Consider the following 16,958-nt stretch of genomic DNA (forward strand, 5'->3'; position numbering starts at 1 on the left):
ATCAGGAAATTCTCAGCATAGTGGGTAAACTCAGCATCAATGATGCTCAGTTCTCTGTCTACTTATTCCCAATGATGATTAGATTTGAGGATGGCAAAACTTCTGTTGCCATAGCTAACTTTAATACCATGGAAGGCCAACTAGATAATACACAACGGACTTGGCAACATCAGTGTATTAATATTGACAGCTATTCGTCGTGCTATTTAATATGTTTTTTTAAAAAAAAACAATGTTTTTAACCCTTTTTTAAATATGCTTTTAAAGCTTTTTAAAAAAATGTTTTTAAAGTTGTTTTGTTTTGGTGTGTTTTAAGGTCTGTTTTTATGATGTTTTGATGTGTTTTTAGTGCTTTTGCTTGCTGCCCTGGGCTCCTGCTGGGAGGAAGGGCTGGATATAAATCAAATAATAAATAAACATATAAACAAACAAACAAACAAATAAATAAATAGCGCAGCATAGCATAGCATAGCACAGCAATCCAAACCTCCCTTACATTGGGCTGGCGAGGGTGTGCATATTAAGTGGAGGCAGTCACCCTTCCCCCTGCAATGGCAGCCAATGGAAGCCCCCAAATGGGGCAACCTAGAGACAGGGAGAGGGAGTTTGGGCCAGCCTGGAATCCATTGCATTCAAAGCCAGTCTACTGCCATTGGGCCTGATCATCCTATATATATATTCACTAATAGGCAAAAAACCTTGCGGTTTAACAATGTACCTATAGCCCACAGATATTTCTACCAAACTTTAAAAAGCAGGGAAATTGGGCAGCTATAGTGAATGTACCAGGGGAGCAGGAGACCTGACCTCCTCTCTGAGATATTGTACTGCCCTACAAAGTTGTCAAAATGCAAACACCATTTGGGTTGGTCTTTCACAGTCCAATCCACTTCCTGTGTAGCTTGGAAGAATTTGGTAACATGTGCCTCTGAGCACGACTGAGGAGAATAGAATAATGTCTCTTGCTCTGGGACTATGTAAATAATGAAGAGTAGGTTATAAATACGATGAGCAGATTATAATTAAATAAGAAACGGATTGCTTATCCTTTTTTTTTTTTTTGCAGCCTTGAAAACAACCACCTTTTTGGAGGGGGGACTCTCAATGTGGAAAAAAGTGATTGCATGTTCAGAATAACAGCAATTAGCTTTTTTTTCATCAGTGACATTATCACATATTCAAATTTCATTGGCTATATGGTGATATTATTTTTGCTATTATATTTATATACCACTTAATGCCACAATAAGCTACTAAGCGGTTTACAAGCATGAAAACTAATTCTACAAACATGAAAATATAAATATCCATAATTAAAATACACAATAGAATAGAAGGTAAGTCTTATAATCTTATAATTCTGTTTTTTATTTTATTATTACATTCTTATCCCACCTTTCCTCCAAGCAGCTCAGTGTGGCATACACTGTTTCTCCCCTCTCCATTTTATCCTCGCAAAAACCCTGTGAGGTAGTTTAGGCTGATAGGAAATGATGACTGTCCCAAGGTCACCCAGTGAGCTTCAAGGCTGAGTGGACAGTTGAGCCCTGGTCTCCCAGGTCCTATCCCAACACAATAATAACTACACCATACATGCCTATCCTTCCAGAATGGTGCAATCTTGTACATGTTTACTCAGAAGTAATCCCCACTGTTTCAATTGTACTTGCTCCCAGCTAAGTATACATAGGATAGCAGCCTCAATTGTGTGTATTTTTTTTTTTAAAAAAACCTGCCGTTCCTTACCACATTTTGGGAACTGACTACTAGAGGTATTAATAGGTTTTACTTATTTTTATTTTGTGATTTTAAATTGCTATGTTTTAAATGGTTTTAATTCTATAGATAGTTTAATTACAGTTTAATTACATTTTAATTACATCTTTCTGTGGGTTTTCCTTATATGTTTTTAACTGTAATTGATTTTAATATTTGTAAGCCACCTTGAGTCCCAGTTCTGGGGAAAAGTGGGATATAAATGAATACATGATTGTTAAAAAAAACCTCTGGGTATGTTTAGATCTTGAAAGGGAATTATGATGGCATCATGTTTACCATCTGGCTGAGATTACCTATTCTCAGGAACAGGAAAACCCAAACAGTACCACGAAAGCAGTAGCATCAGAAATGGAAAAGAATAGCAAACAGGAACAAACATGAAAAAAGGCCAGGGAGGGTTGGGGAATTATTTCAACCCATTGAAAGCACTAGATGTTGCAACTGATAGATATTTGTTTCAGCCCTTAACTGCAATATTCCAAGAAATCCTGATAATTTGGGGGGGCTTTTGGTCTTAAGTAGAAGTTAAACTGATTTTTTTATTGGAATCTTTATCTCCACCACCTATTCTGCTTAATAAACAATATTTTTCTTGTTAGCAGATTTTTATTCTGCTAAAGGTTATTTCTCCTCATTATCAACAACAAATGTTTTTTTTTTAAAAAATGGAAAAGAATGAGAAAATGGAACCCTCTGTTTTCTATGGCAATTATACAATGGATTGTTTATATATAAGATTGTCTCCTCTGGTAGGTAGAAAAAATATGAATTCGCATGATCTGTGGGGTCAGTGGATGCATTTCTGCCTGAAAGAAATCCTGAATCTTTTTCAAAGTCATGCTTGCTCCTGGGAGGATTAGGATAATTCAGTTTGTTTGCAATGTCTGATAATTTATTTAGTTTCCCAATGAGAGGCTGTAGCACTTTGTTTGCTATTTTGAAATTGGAGTTTTTCCACAGAGGCCTAAAGTAGGATCTAGAAAGATTGGAGCTAGTTATCACCGACAAATGTTGAAGACTGCCATGTGGGAACTGAAAATGGAATTGTATTTAAAGAAAATTAAGAAACGAGAGAATGAGGCAATGATGTTAGCAAAAGGAAGCAAGGGAGAAAAGACTGCATCCATTTGCATTGATGGTTGATTGTACACTGACTTTACATAGCACAAATCTTCCAGTATATATATTTCAACAGGGACTCAACAAATCTAATGGTATTTAGTAGTCAAACTGAGTTTCGCTAAGTGTTAACTCTAACAGCGCTTCCACTGTGTGTGTGGAGTATACAGAGTGGCTGTATGCTACAGCCAACGTGGATATTTCACATTCCGCAATGTTAAATTGAAAATATCCCCAGGCCATTCTGCTGCTTCGCATAAGCTCATTTAAAAACAAAACCTTACAAAACAAAACTCAACCTAGAAACACTTACTTAACAACCCTGTCAATTTTCATGGCGGTACACACAACACTCAGAGAGAATCGAGAGTTCAAAGTATAAAACAAGAAAAAAATCCAGACCCATTAGACATTTTTCTTTCAGTGGTCTCATAAATTGTTGAAATTAATTAAAAGTCAGCCATGTCCATAAGTACCTGGAATCTTACTACTGAGCTTGCCCCATACTTTGACCTTCATCTTCTGCAATTTAAATTTTTTAAAAAATGCCTGGCAGATTTTGAATTAAGAAATTTAACACTGAAGTCTATTATAGTGTTGGGCATGCACAGTAAGAACCAAGTGTCAGTTCTAAAAGCCAGACTCACAGCTGTTTTGTTTGGATAATTAGGGGGCCACAACCACACCAGACCTTTATTCCACTTTAAACAGGCATGGCCTCCCCCAGAGAATACTGGGAAGTATAGTTTATGAAGGGTGCTGAGAGTTGTTAGCAGACTCCTATTCCCATGACAGAGCTCCAGTGGCCAGAGTGGTTTAACAGTCAGCCCCTCTTCTAGGGATTGTAACTCTGTGAGGGGAATAGGGCATCCCCTAACAACTCTCAGCACCCCTCACTACCTACACTTCCCAGGATTCTTTGAAAGAAGCCATGACTGTCTAAAGTGGAATAAAAGTCTGTGTGTGGAAGTGGCCAGGGACAGCTTTGGTTTAAATTTGGGTGGGAGAATACATGTGTATGCTGTAGAATAAAAAGATGGGGGAAACCTTGAAAAACACTGATACTGTTCACAATGTTTTCCTTTTGGAAAAAAAGGAGGCTTTCCCTCTGCCCAGTGTCCACCCATCCAATCTCCTCCCCCCTTCCCTCTACCCCTTCCTTCCCTTCTCTTCACCTCCCCCTCCTTCCCTTCCTGCCCCTCCCCCAGGTCAGTTTCACCTATCCTAATTATGATTGCACAGGAGTAAATTCCACTGAACTCAAAAAGCATGCAAATTATCAAAGCTGCCCTCCCCTCCTCCTCTCTCCTATCCCCTCCCTCTTGCCCCTTACCTCCTCCTTCCTTCAATCCTCCCTCCCCCTTCCCTCCCCTTCCAATCCCTCCTTCCCCCTCCCCTCTCCCTTCCCTTTCTCCTTCCCTCTTCTCTCCTCTCCCCCTTCTCCTCCTCCCCCATGGTCAGTTTTACCTAAGCATGATTGCATGGGAGTAAATCCTATTGAACTCAATACACATGCAAATTATCAGACCTATCTTTCCTCTCCACCTCTCGTCTCCTTCCCCCTTTCCTTCTTCCTCTCTCCTTCCCCTCCCCTCCCCTCCCCTCCTTCCCCTCTCCTCCCCCTCTTCATTCCTTCTTCCATCCCCCCTTTCTTCTTCATCCTCCCCTGTCCACTCCAGCCCTCTTTCTCTCCCTCCCTCCCTCCCTCTTTTCCTCCTGCCCTGTGACCAGTTTCCCCTAAGCATGACTGCAGAATAGTAAATCCCATTGAACTCAATAAGCATGCAAATGATCAATCCATTCTCTGCAAACTCACACAGGATCCTGTTTCTTACCTCCAGGATTAAAAAGCAGAGAAATTCACTAATACGCAAAAAAAAAAAAAAACAACCAAACCACTTGCGGTTTAAGAATATAGCTATAGCCCACAGATATTTCTATCAAACTTTAAAAAGCAGGGAAATTGGGCAGCTATGGTGAATGCACAGGGGAGCAGGAGACCTGACCTTCTCTGAGATATTATACTACCCTACAGATCTGTACAAGTTCAAACATAATTTGGATTGGTCTTTCACAGTCCCATCCACTGCCTGTGTAGTTTGGAAGAATTTGCTAACGTGCCTGTGAGCATATGGTGAGTGGTGGCAACACCTGCAATTAGCCCAAATAACAGAAACAAGACACGTGCAGTGCTGATGTTATTTTAGCAGGGAGGAAGCAACAATATTAAGACAGATGATATAGTTCATTTAGTCACTGTAAATATGTTTGATTTACTTTGCAATTTTAGTGAAGCTTTTCCTTTTCCTTCTGTTTCTGTGAAGTACTGCAACAGCCTGCATAATTTACACTAGAAAAACTCCAAAAACAATTGTGGAATAATAGTACTGACTATTCAGCAGAACATGAGTAGTGTCTCAGTTTGCACAAGATAAAACAGTGGGAGGTGAAATATATTCTAGCAAATTTCTAGGTGTGCTCTATGTTTTTTATTGACCATGCCCACCCTTCCTTAAGTGGGGTAGTTTAAGCATAGCAGGCTGAAAACATGCATCTTGGGCAGGCCAAGTTTGTTTTTTCCAACAGCTAGAGTCATTGCTGAAGTACCAGCATATTGTAAACAGTCTGATTTTACATCAAACTGCAATTTCAGTTTCAACTGTTAATGCACCCAAAATAGAAATAGAGCATAACCTCCAGTTTGAAACACAAAAGGCTATCTTCACCATCATATGACATTGTCCAACAAAACGACTTTGAAATCAATAAAAAATAAATTTGACCCAGATTTCTAGGATGAATAAGGAGAGAAATATAATTTTCTAGGTTAGATGCTCTGTGAAACAGTAGTAACACAGGAAAGCAGCAAAGCAAGAACATCAACAAATATACAAAAAATTGTAATTCTCCATCTTTAGAGATGTAGTCTAGATTGCAGATGTTGCCACCACTCACCATATGCTCAGAGGCACATGTCACCAAATTCTTCCAAGCTACGCAGGTAGGTGATTGGACTGTGAAAGACCAATCCAAATTGTGTTTGCATTTTTACAAATTTGTAGGGCAGTAGAATATCTCAGAAAGCTGGTATAGCACAGTGGGGAGAAGAGCCTGGCTGGGAGTCCAGAGTCTGTGAGTTCAAATCCCCACTTGTGTCTCCTGGGTGTCAAGGGCCAGCTAAAGATCACCCCCACAGTGAATGGCTCAGGGGTTACATGCCCTGCCACCTGTGCAGCTGTGGGCAAGCTGCATACTCCTAAGGAGTCCAGTTGCCCCCCAGCTGGCAGTTGCAGACAAGGAAGGGGCTGGCTTGTGCAGCTGTAGCAAGCAGAACAGGCCTTAGCCAGCTGGGGAGGACTAGCCTCAGAGGGAGGCAATAGTAAACCCCCTCTGAATACCGCTTACCATGAAAACCCTATTCATAGGGTCACCACAAGTCAAGATCAACTTGAAGGCAGTCCAGTTCCAATTCACAATATGTCAGAGAGGAGGTCAGGTCTCCTGCTCCCCTGATGCATTCACTGGAGCTGCCTAATTTCCCTGCTTTTTAAAGTTTGATTAAAAGGTCTGTAGGCTATAGGTACCTTCTTAAACCGCAAAGTTTTTTGGCTATTAGTGAATATGTGTGCGTGTGAGTGCACATGCGCATGCTAGGGAAGGGGGGAATATCCAGTAAATATGTCTTGGTACCAGATTCTACTGAATTCAACAGTTCAACATCTTTTGAACTGACACCAATTTCTTGGAGTGGGCTGCAGCTATAATCTACATGGATTTTGCGGCTGCAATCATCAAGATTTTTTAAACATTTCCCCTCCTATTTTACATAATTATCTTCGTAATCAAAGCTGCTGCATTCATAAGTGCAGGTATGATAATGATCACCATTTGTCCATTATATATTACAAAAAAAATTCCATTGTTATCGCAATATAATGTAAAAAATATTGGCTGTCTGGTCTGCCCTAGGTTATATATGTTATCAGTATTAATTGTCAAATCATCCTGCACTTTCGTGTTTTTCAAAGACGACATCTCAAAGCATTCTGAATCTCCATCCTCTTGCGCAGGAAACGTTACGATGATGAGACTGACCCACTCTACCCACACCGCCTCGCTTTCATTGCTGCTGTCCTGAGCTAACCAAGCGCTCTCTGTCTCTCTCTCTCCTTGCTAAATGTGTGTGTGCATGTGTGTGTGTGTAAACAAAAATACAAGATGGTACTAGTTACCTAGTGGTGGTGGTGATGCTGCTGCAATGCTGCTGACAAACTAATTTGAGAATAGTCAATAGCGAAAGGGCGGGGAATTATTAAGCAGCACATCAGTTAGCCCAAGGCAAGAGACAGACTCAAAGGCAATTATCTGCCTCATTGATATGTAAATAGGATAAAAAACCCACAATGAGCACTGTGATCATTCACATAAGCTACCTAAAAATTACACAATTTTTCCCACCGCCAAAAAACCACATCATATACTGTCATCATTTACATAAGTATTTACACTAATAATTATGAAAAAAATTGCCATCAGAAACATAAAAGCCCACTGATCAAATCACCCAAAAACACACACACACAGCAGATTAAAATAGCAAGTGCAAGAGCAAGCAGGAACAAAAAAAGGGCAGATCAGGATTAAACGACGGAATACAAGCAGATTGTAACTATGCAGCAAGCCCCATCCCTAGTGTGCACATTCACAGGTTTGTTCAGATGTTCTAATGAGAAGTCACATAGAGACTACAATCCTGTGCACTTTTAGTTGGGGTTGAGCTCTTAAGCAGCAATGGATGGCATGGTGTGGCTGTGATGCTCGCCTGTCCTCCATCCAGCTGAGGTGATGCAGCATACCAGGCACAGAGGGGAGTAGCGGTGGCAAAGTCAGGGTGGTGCAAACATACTTGCAGGAGCAGCAAATTGGCTCTGCCAGTACATTGGTACCATACTGACCTCACCAACACTGCACCCCTCTCCATCACAGTATGCTTCAGCAACTCAAGAGGTTAGGTGAGCAGCGCAGCCCCACCATGCTGTCCGCTGCTGCTCTTAAGGTGCAACTTCTGGTTCAGTACTGTTGTCATGTGTATAGGGTTGTATATGATCCACCTTGGCAAAGCTCCCACTCATTGAAATCAATAGTCTTACCATTGTCATTCATTGATTTCCGTGGATCTAACTCTTGAGTATGACTCAGTCGGTTACAACCCATGATCCAATCCAAAGTATGTTTGCTCAAAAGTAAGCCCAACTGAGTTCAATGGAACTTATACTGTGGAAAATGAGGAAATGATGGTAGCCTTTATTTTATTTTGTTTGCTATTCTTGTATTGGTCTTTTGAGTATTTTCCTTGTACATGAGCTTTCTCCTCCATGAATTCACAGGTACTGAATTTGAACAATTGGATCCAATAAAGGAGCAGAACAAAGACTGGACAAAGCTACAAAGTTAGGTCACATACATTTAAAGCATGCCTTCCTCCAGAGAACCCTGGGAATTGTAGTTTACCCATAACAAAATACAGTTCCCAGGATTCTTTGGGGGGGGAGCCACATGTGTTACATGGGTGCTAAATATGTTTTAAATGTGTGGTGCAGATGGGACCTCTGACTTCCTTCTGGATAGCTGGAAAACAGAAACAAAATTTAAAGTGATCTTGATAGGCTGGAGCGCTGGGATGAAAACCACAGAATGAAATTTAACATGGATAATTGCAAAGTTCTACATGCAGGGGGGGGAAATCAAACAGTTATAAGATGAGGGATACTTAGGTCAGTAATACTACATGCGAGACAAATTGTTAATCACAAGCTGAATATGAGCCAACAGTGTGATGGGGCTGCAAAAAAAGGCAAACGCTATTATTTCTGAGGAGGTGTCATCTTTTTCCTTCAAGAAGATTAATAGTGTTGGACATACTTCCTGGGGCCAAATAGAAATTTTCCTGGCTTTTGAGATTTTTGTATAATTACATTGACTCTTGGTCCTGAGTGATACCTGCTATTTTTAGTTGTTTATAAATACAGTTTAGACCCTGATAGAGGTAGAAACCGTTGCATACCAGTTTTCAACAAAATACTTTCATTCAGGCTAATGACGTGGTAGTAATTCATAATGAGGTTGCAGTGCCATATAGCTCATGATCTAGATAACATCATGTGCATTTAAATAAACATAGTGATCATCCCTTCACAACAAAAACCAATGCGATTTTAGGTTGATATTTATATCAGGCAGCTAGTTGGAGAAGGGAACTGAAAAGAACAGACATAAACAGAAAAATACAACCCCACTCCCAGGGAAAAGAATCCCAATTATTTTTTCCTAACAGGGATGGACAAAAGAATTCATTGTCTCTGGTGAAGATATTTTTTATTTGAAAAGTGTTCAATTAACTACTTTTTGAGAAACTAGTTTATGGAGTACAAGCCTGAAGCTTGTCTTTCCCTTCTCCTTCCCACATGTGAAACAGAGTTGCTAACTTTCAATTTTCGCATGTCCTGCTATGGTGCTGTTCCATTCTGATGGACCCAGGATGGAGAATCTGGCTGCTCAAAGAGCACGTTGTAAAAAAGCCTAGAGGATTGTGGGCTGTGATCAGTAGCAAGCAAGAAATAAAAATTCTGAAGTCAATATTGTAATATTAACAGTAGCAGCCCATGCGGTGGGACAGAGCCACCCTCCTGACTCCAGCATCTGAATAATTAGTCAGTTGCTTGCTTTGGATGGAGCTGGACTCCTCCTGAAACAGCAGGTTCATAGTCTGGGAGTGCTTGTAGATCCATCTTTGTCACTAGAGGCCCATGGGACTAGGAGTGCCTTTTACCAGCTTTGGCTTGTAAGACAGCTGCAGCAATTTCTGGACCGGGATAGCCTGACCGCTGTCATCCATGTACTGGTAACCTCCTGTAATGTGCTCTATATAGGGCTGTCCTTGAGGTTGGCTGGAAACTGTAGCTGTTGCAAAACATGGTGGCACAATGGCTCACTGGGGAAAGATATTGCATATTGCCAACATGTTACCCTGCTGCCAAAGATATTGCACTGGCTACCAATTAGCTACTGAGTTAAGTTCAAGGTGCTGGTTTTGGTGTATACAGCTTAGTACTAGAATACCTGGAAGACCATCTTACCCCTTATATACCCAGTCAATCACTAGGCTCTGCAAGTGAGAGCCTCCTGCAGTTGCCACCTTATCAGGAGGTCCGTCCAGCACACCATAAGAATTAAGCTTTTAGAGTTGTGGCACCTGCCCTTTGGAATCCCCTCCCCTTAAATCTTAGACAGGCACCATCTCTGTTATCTTTTTGGTGCCTACTGAAGACTTCTTCCTCTGTCAACAAGTCTTCTAAGTAGAGACCCTATCCCAATATGCATCTGTACTGAAACTGGTGTTTTATATTTTATATTTTTTAAACATGTTTTGTTTCTTAAGATGCTTTAGGCGTGTTTTTAGTGTTTTATCACTTGTTGCTTGCCACTCTGGGCTCCCTTTAGGAAAAAGGTCAGGATATAAATGTAATATCACAATAAATGAATAATCACTGCAGCTTATTTAGATGAGGCTTGGCAGGGTTCTGGCAAGGTTGGGGCTGGGTGGAAATACAGGTGGTAGCACAAGATTGGATCCACCGGTATATCCATCCAGCCCCAACCTTGCAGCCACTGTCCTTCCCTGTCTAGGTAATCTGTAGTGACACCATTGTCAGGAGGGTTTTTGCACATGTCCTCCCTAAGATACGGACCATAATTGTACATGATAAACTCCTGTCCACTGAATCAGACCATTAGTCTGTTTAGCCCAGTACTTTCTAAATGCAGAAAATAAGAGTACACAATGTTTTTCTGACTGGCAGGTGCATTCCAGAGTCCCAGACAGTGGTCTACTCCCTGAGGAAAATGATGCATTCCTGGGAGTAAGCCAATGGGACTTGCTTCTGAGCAAGCATGCCTATGGAATTGTGCTGTAAAGCTGCAGTCCTATGCACACTTATTTGGGAGTAACTCTCACTGAAATCAATGGGACTGTCTTCTGAGTAAACATGGATAGGATCACACTTTTAGTCTATCACTAGCTAGTTTTCTCCAGTTTCCTCATTTGTAAGTTGGTTCCTGGTACAGCTGGTATAGCACAATGGGGAGGAGAGCCTGGCTGGGAGTCCAGAGTCTGTGAGTTCAAATCACCGCTTGTGTCTCCTGGGTGTAAAGGTCCAGCTAAAGATCATTCTCAGAGTGAGTGGCTCAGGGGTTACATGACCTGCCACCTGGGCAGCTGTGGGCAAACTGCATAGTCCCAAGGAGCCCAGTTGCCCCCCAGCTGGCAATTGCAGACAAGGACAGGGCTGGCTTGTGCAGCTGTGGCAAGCTGAGCAGGCCCTAGCCAGCTGGGGAGGACTAGCCTCAGAGGGAGGCAATGGTAAACCCCCTCTGAATACCGCTTACCATGAAAATCCTATTCATAGGATAGCCATAAGTCGGGATCGACTTGATGACAGTCCATTTCCATTTTTCCTGATACATCCAGAGATAGCTAGATGTGGTCATGTTATTAACTCCGTGGGCAACAGAAAACGTCTTCACTCCATTTGGTATTTGAAATAAAAGAGTGTTTGCTTAACTATTTTTCTATCTTTCTTTAACTACTGGTAATTCCACCCTTATCTTTTATCCTTGATGGATACAATGCAAACACATTCCTGAAACTGGGTGAAAGTAATCAGTTCTCTGCCAGCTCTTGCTGATCCAGATGAATGCCTGAGAATATGTTTTCCAATCAGGAGGGGAATGGCTTTAACAAGAATTTGGCAATCAGCAGTAATAAGTGGTATTGGTCTGCCTACATCTGTCACTGAAGATCTCTTGTTTACTTTTTTAAGAATCATTGTAATTAATGTCTCCCTCATTTCTCTGGTGAAGCAGCTTTTATTGAAGACTCCTTGAAATGTCTCTTGCACGCAATAGACCTCAACAAATTTCTAGAAGGATTTACTAAAGCTTGCAAATCCCAAGTTTAAGACTTCTTCACTTCCAAACTACTTTTTGTCTTTATGCAAAACCTTGCCATTGTGAAACAAGAAAAACACTTTTTCATGGGAGAGGGAAGTCATGAATACTCGTGTCATTCCCCTGGTTTAACTATGCCACACTGCAGGTGTCTGTGATCCTATGTGTATGAATGGTGGGAGATGCATCAGCCCTGATGTTTGTGACTGCCCATCTGGCTGGAAAGGAAAGCTTTGCAGTAAACGTGAGTTGAGCTCCTTCCCATACAAAGATGCTATTTGTTTATCATTCAGGACTGCCAGCAGGCATCATAATCTCTTTTAATGTTAGGAAGCCATATAACAAATGTTCTAGTTTTGCTGCTTCAGGACTTTGCGGAGAAAACCGTTTTATATGTTGGCAATACAAATCAATGTAAACTTATGCTTCCAAATATAAGAACTAAAACACACACCCCTTTTCTGTCTCATGTAGCTGTCTATCTTTTATGCAGATTTTCCTTTTTCTTTACAGAAATTCATTTTTCATAGCATTAAATGTAAAGTATTGATTTTTAGTTTCATCAGCTACACATATTTTGTTATATTTTATGGAGAAATGACATGTACTTCAAATCCTGAACTATTTAAAGCCTGTAGTAAAAGCCTTTCCATACTGATATATTCTCAAGGTCGTCACAAGCACATTCCTTCAGTGCATAATTTACACTGTTACATCTAACTACATTTGACTGCGGTTTACATAAAAATATAATTCAAGTAAGTCATCTGATCTGAAAATGTTTGGGGACATACTTTTTTTCCTTACAAGGTTATTCATTATTATGATGTTGGCAGATAAACTGAATAAATTTTAAATCAAGATAACACACTGTACAGAAGACTTATTAATATACTGGCTGGACTCATCATAGATCTCTTCCTGATAATATTATTCAAGATTCAGCACAGGATTTCATTCTAGCATTATTGCTAAGGAACAAGGCTTGTTACTTCTGATGTTCTCAAGTATAAAATGTGCCCATTAGCCAGTTAGTGACTTCATCACTACAAAAACATAGGGTGGTATAATCAGTGCTTTCATGGTTAAAAAAATAAATAAATCTTGGCTCATGTCTTGATAAAAGTACTGTGAGTACAAGCATAATATGGCTGGCATGGGCAGCAAAAAAAGAGGTGCCAGTACTCCATTACAGGTGAGTACTCTCACATAAAATGCCCTGGGTATAATATATTCAATGTTCACTATACTAAAATATTTTAAGTTGATTGATTTCGGTGGTCTACCCTGAGTATGTCTCATCTGGATATCACCCATAGTCCAGGGCCAAAGCAATATCCCAGGAGGCAAGCCTATATTTGGACTTTGTTGAGTACTATGGAAGATCAGTAGTCCAAATAAGACAGTCTAGGGAAGACACCCACCCCAGAAGATGAGAGGTAGCATCAGATTTCTTTCTCAAACGGAATCACCACTGAAAGGAGTTTAGCTTCCTCATCAGCCACAGCCAGTCCTTAACTAGCTGCCACCCCTGTCTCCCAAGGTATCTGGGCAACAGCGGTAACACCTTCTAGGCATAGCTGCTAAGCAACTTGATACTGGCTCTTATAGGCAGACACAGACACATCTGGAGCCCCTGTCTGCCACATGGCTAGTCTTCTTATAATCAAATGTAGTTCTGATCCAGGAAAGCCAAGGAAACAGAACCTCACCTTTCTCTAGGGAAAGAGCTTTCCTCCTCCAATATTACTAAGCATTTAATTCATGTCTGTTATTAGGGATGGGTGAGAATTTTGATCCAGTTCACATTTCAAGCAGAATTTATCAAAATTCTCATTTTCCAAAACAATATGAGAACCAAAACACAGCCATCTTTCAAAATTCACATTTATTAGAATTTTGGGATGCAGTTTGCCAACTAAACAGTATTTACAAAAATGCATATATTAGGGGAAAGGGTGCAAAAAATGGATATATGAATGACAATAACATGAAAAAATGCATGAAATGATGAGAAATGGCTTGCAAAAATGTGTACCTTTTTCAAAACTGCCTACAAAAATGTGTTTATTTGGAGAAATTCACACTAAAATGGTGGAGAATTTTCATGAGGATTATTTTTTAAAATATCACAGATTTCTGCAGAAATGTAGAAGACTGAATTTAACATTAGAAAAATGAGAACCGAAACTGAACAGAACAGAAACTGAGAGAACCGAAATTGACAGGTCTTTCCATCCCTGTCTGTCTGTCCTTAGAAATTCTCTGCCTATAAAAAGACTGCATAAAGTCCAGGCGTACTACACAAAAAAAAGGGGATTGCTAATTATTTAGACTACCAAAACAAACAAGCAAACAAACTGTTGTGACTGCCAAATTTATCTTTAAGCTTTTCCATGGTGCTCAAAACAGAAGCAAGTACACTCCAATTAGGTCCACCCCCTAGCATCCATGAAAACCGTGTGACAATTGTGGTGATGTACAGAGGTTTCCCATGGCCCAGAACCCAACATGTTTGGGGCTCTAGGTCACATGGAGGTCTTTGTGCATACAGACAGTTTCATTGTTTATGCAAATACTGGGGGGAAGGGCCATGTCCTCGCTCTCATGTTGAGCCACACAAGAGCATTAACATAAGGAGGACTAAGATGAAAACAGAGACAGCCTTCTGTTTCAGTGGAGAGCTGGAAGTCCTTTTCCTTAGAAAAAGAAGCCTTGGAAGTCTTTGTAGTGAAAGCGGGGAGCTCTTCCCCGTCTGCTCTCACTGTCCTAGAAGTCAATCCCCAGCCTTGGGCAATTGATCCCAGCAAATCCTGGTTTACCAAGGTTGTGCACGCCAACACCAACCCTGCAAGGTAGTACTGCCACCACCCTTCAACTGGTTAGCTACTCTGGGGCAAAGGGAACCCCAGAGCCCACTTAAAACACCTGAGCCTCTCAGGACCAGAGTCTAGATACACTCCTGGCCCCTTCTGAAGTCTTAGGTAAAAACGTTTCTCTGTTACACGGTAGTTGTGGTCAAATGGCAAGGACTGCATTTAGGAACTGACTCCTTTCTCTGGAATAAACACGTTGGTTTAAAGTAATTAAAGTTTATTAAAAAGAAAATAAGAAAAGCATAAAAAAGGGTACAAAAAGCAAAAGGTACACACAAATAATTTGTAGCAGCAAATTGAATCCTAAAACCATACATCCAAATGGATAAGGTGTTTAGTAACAAAGGTAAAGGAAAGTTTCTTGGCACAAATCAAAATAACAAAGCTATCTGCCTTAGCTATACTTACAAGAGCATAGGATCTTTCAAGGAATAGCCTTCTTCCCCTCGGGGAGTTGCAAGTCAAGATGTAAATGGAGCCACAACAGACCATCACCATAGGTAAGGTAGTGTTCCAAAGTGGGACACAAACCCAGAGTTCTGAGCCTCCTCTTATGGAGGAAAATTCCCTCCCAGCCGGAGACAATTAATCAATTAACATTTTCATCAAAGGGATGAAAAAACGATGTTCTCACAGCACCTGGCGCCTCCTCTTGGTTTCCCATAACAAAGCAAGGAGTTTTACGGCCTTGACGGAACCAGGCCCCTTCTGCTGATAAGAAGGTGCAAAATTACTGTAAGCTGGTACAGCTGTGGTGTAAAAATCACCGAGTCATAGTGAGGATAGAACATCAAAAATTTAACTGCTTGCTAGCAAGCTAACAAGGAAGATGTCAAGGGGAAGAATTCCCCATAAGGCTTTGGGAATTAGCCATTTTAACTACAGGCCAGGGTAAGGCTGGCAAGCTGGCATGACAGTCTTCTCTCTTAATGCCAAATTATGAGGTCTATGATGAAGCAGTGGTGAGAGAAATGCTGTGGGCTCCCTCCATGCTCAGAGGCATTCTTTTATGCCACATATTTTATGACTGAAACCTGGCCTTGTGAGGCAGGTTCTTGAGGGCAAAGCCACCATATCACAGAGCTTCAGGACCACCAGTATTCAGCAAGCAGATGATGGTTTAAATGAATGGCCCAACAGCCTTATCTTTAGTGCATGTTGACTACTCTGTATGGCTTTAAATTGTTTCATTACATTTGATACATTGTCATTCAGTTTTTAAAATATTTTTGTGCATCACTTTGGCAATCTGCATTGAAAAGCAGTATGAAATATAACCAAAAAATAAAAATGTGAAGTGCATGCCCAACCAGCCATCAACACAAGCAGTTCAGTAACTCCTACTGTGGCCATCCCTCTTGACATGATGTGCACACCATTCATTCTCTCTTCATCTCAAGCCTGGAGACATTCAAGCATATTCATAAGTCTGGGTCTGTGTGACTGATAAAATTATAGGTTCCATTATGGCTGTAGCCACGTGCCTGACTGGGGATTCTTGATGAGTTCTCAGCCCAGAGAAGGGCTAAATAATTTGCTGAATGGAGGCAAGTTCCCATGTATCCACTAGCACCGCTTATGCAAATGATTAGAAAATCTTAAACAATTGCCCTGGCCTGAACAATACATTCAGATTGTTTAAAACAAAGCTACTGCCCCATAGCACCATTTAAAGGGCACTGATCTGATTAAAATCTCATTCAGTGTCCACAAATTCAGTCTAAAATTAATGGATTACTAAGTTAATCACACCAATCAATCAATGCTTTCAGTCCTAAAAGGAGATGAAATTTTAATAGCTGGGAATCTACCTTTGGAACAAATCCGCAAGGAAACTAGCAGTCAGACTCACAGAGATTAAGGAGAACTAATCATGGAAATTTTAGCATGCTAATTGCTTTGTGAAGAATGCTCATTAAGGTCCTTTGAGATTCAACCATTTTGAAAATAATTGAGGGAAATTAACATGTGCCATTCTCTTACAAACTCATGGGGGTCATCTTGCTGATCTTCTCTTCTGCCTCTTTCACCCTTCTTCTGTTCAGCTCTTTGTCTGCCCAGCTGCTTGAATGGCGGTCAGTGTATAGGACCCAACATCTGCCAGTGCTCAGGAGGATGGGTGGGCCTCTTGTGCCAGATTCGTAAGTACACTTTCCTCAGATTGATTGTTTCTGTTTG

General features: G+C 40.8%; 1 protein-coding gene across 7 annotated transcripts in view; it reads left to right on the top strand.

Moving 5' to 3' along the window:
- LOC133376541 (neurogenic locus notch homolog protein 1-like) overlaps positions 1–16,958 on the top strand; it is a 231,175-nt gene that overhangs the window by 124,661 nt on the left and 89,556 nt on the right. For 5 of the 7 annotated variants that reach the window (XM_061608884.1, XM_061608881.1, XM_061608882.1 and 2 more), the window contains 2 exons: positions 12,053–12,148; positions 16,826–16,921. The exons of 1 other annotated variant lie outside the window; for it this stretch is intronic. In XM_061608884.1, coding sequence (XP_061464868.1) covers positions 12,053–12,148; positions 16,826–16,921 — 192 coding nt within the window. The remainder of the gene's footprint in view (positions 1–12,052; positions 12,149–16,825; positions 16,922–16,958) is intronic. One more of the 7 variants, XM_061608883.1, reaches the window with a different exon arrangement.

This window comes from Rhineura floridana, chromosome 2 (assembly GCF_030035675.1).
Source record: "Rhineura floridana isolate rRhiFlo1 chromosome 2, rRhiFlo1.hap2, whole genome shotgun sequence".
In the NCBI taxonomy this organism is placed as follows: Eukaryota; Metazoa; Chordata; class Lepidosauria; order Squamata; family Rhineuridae; genus Rhineura; species Rhineura floridana.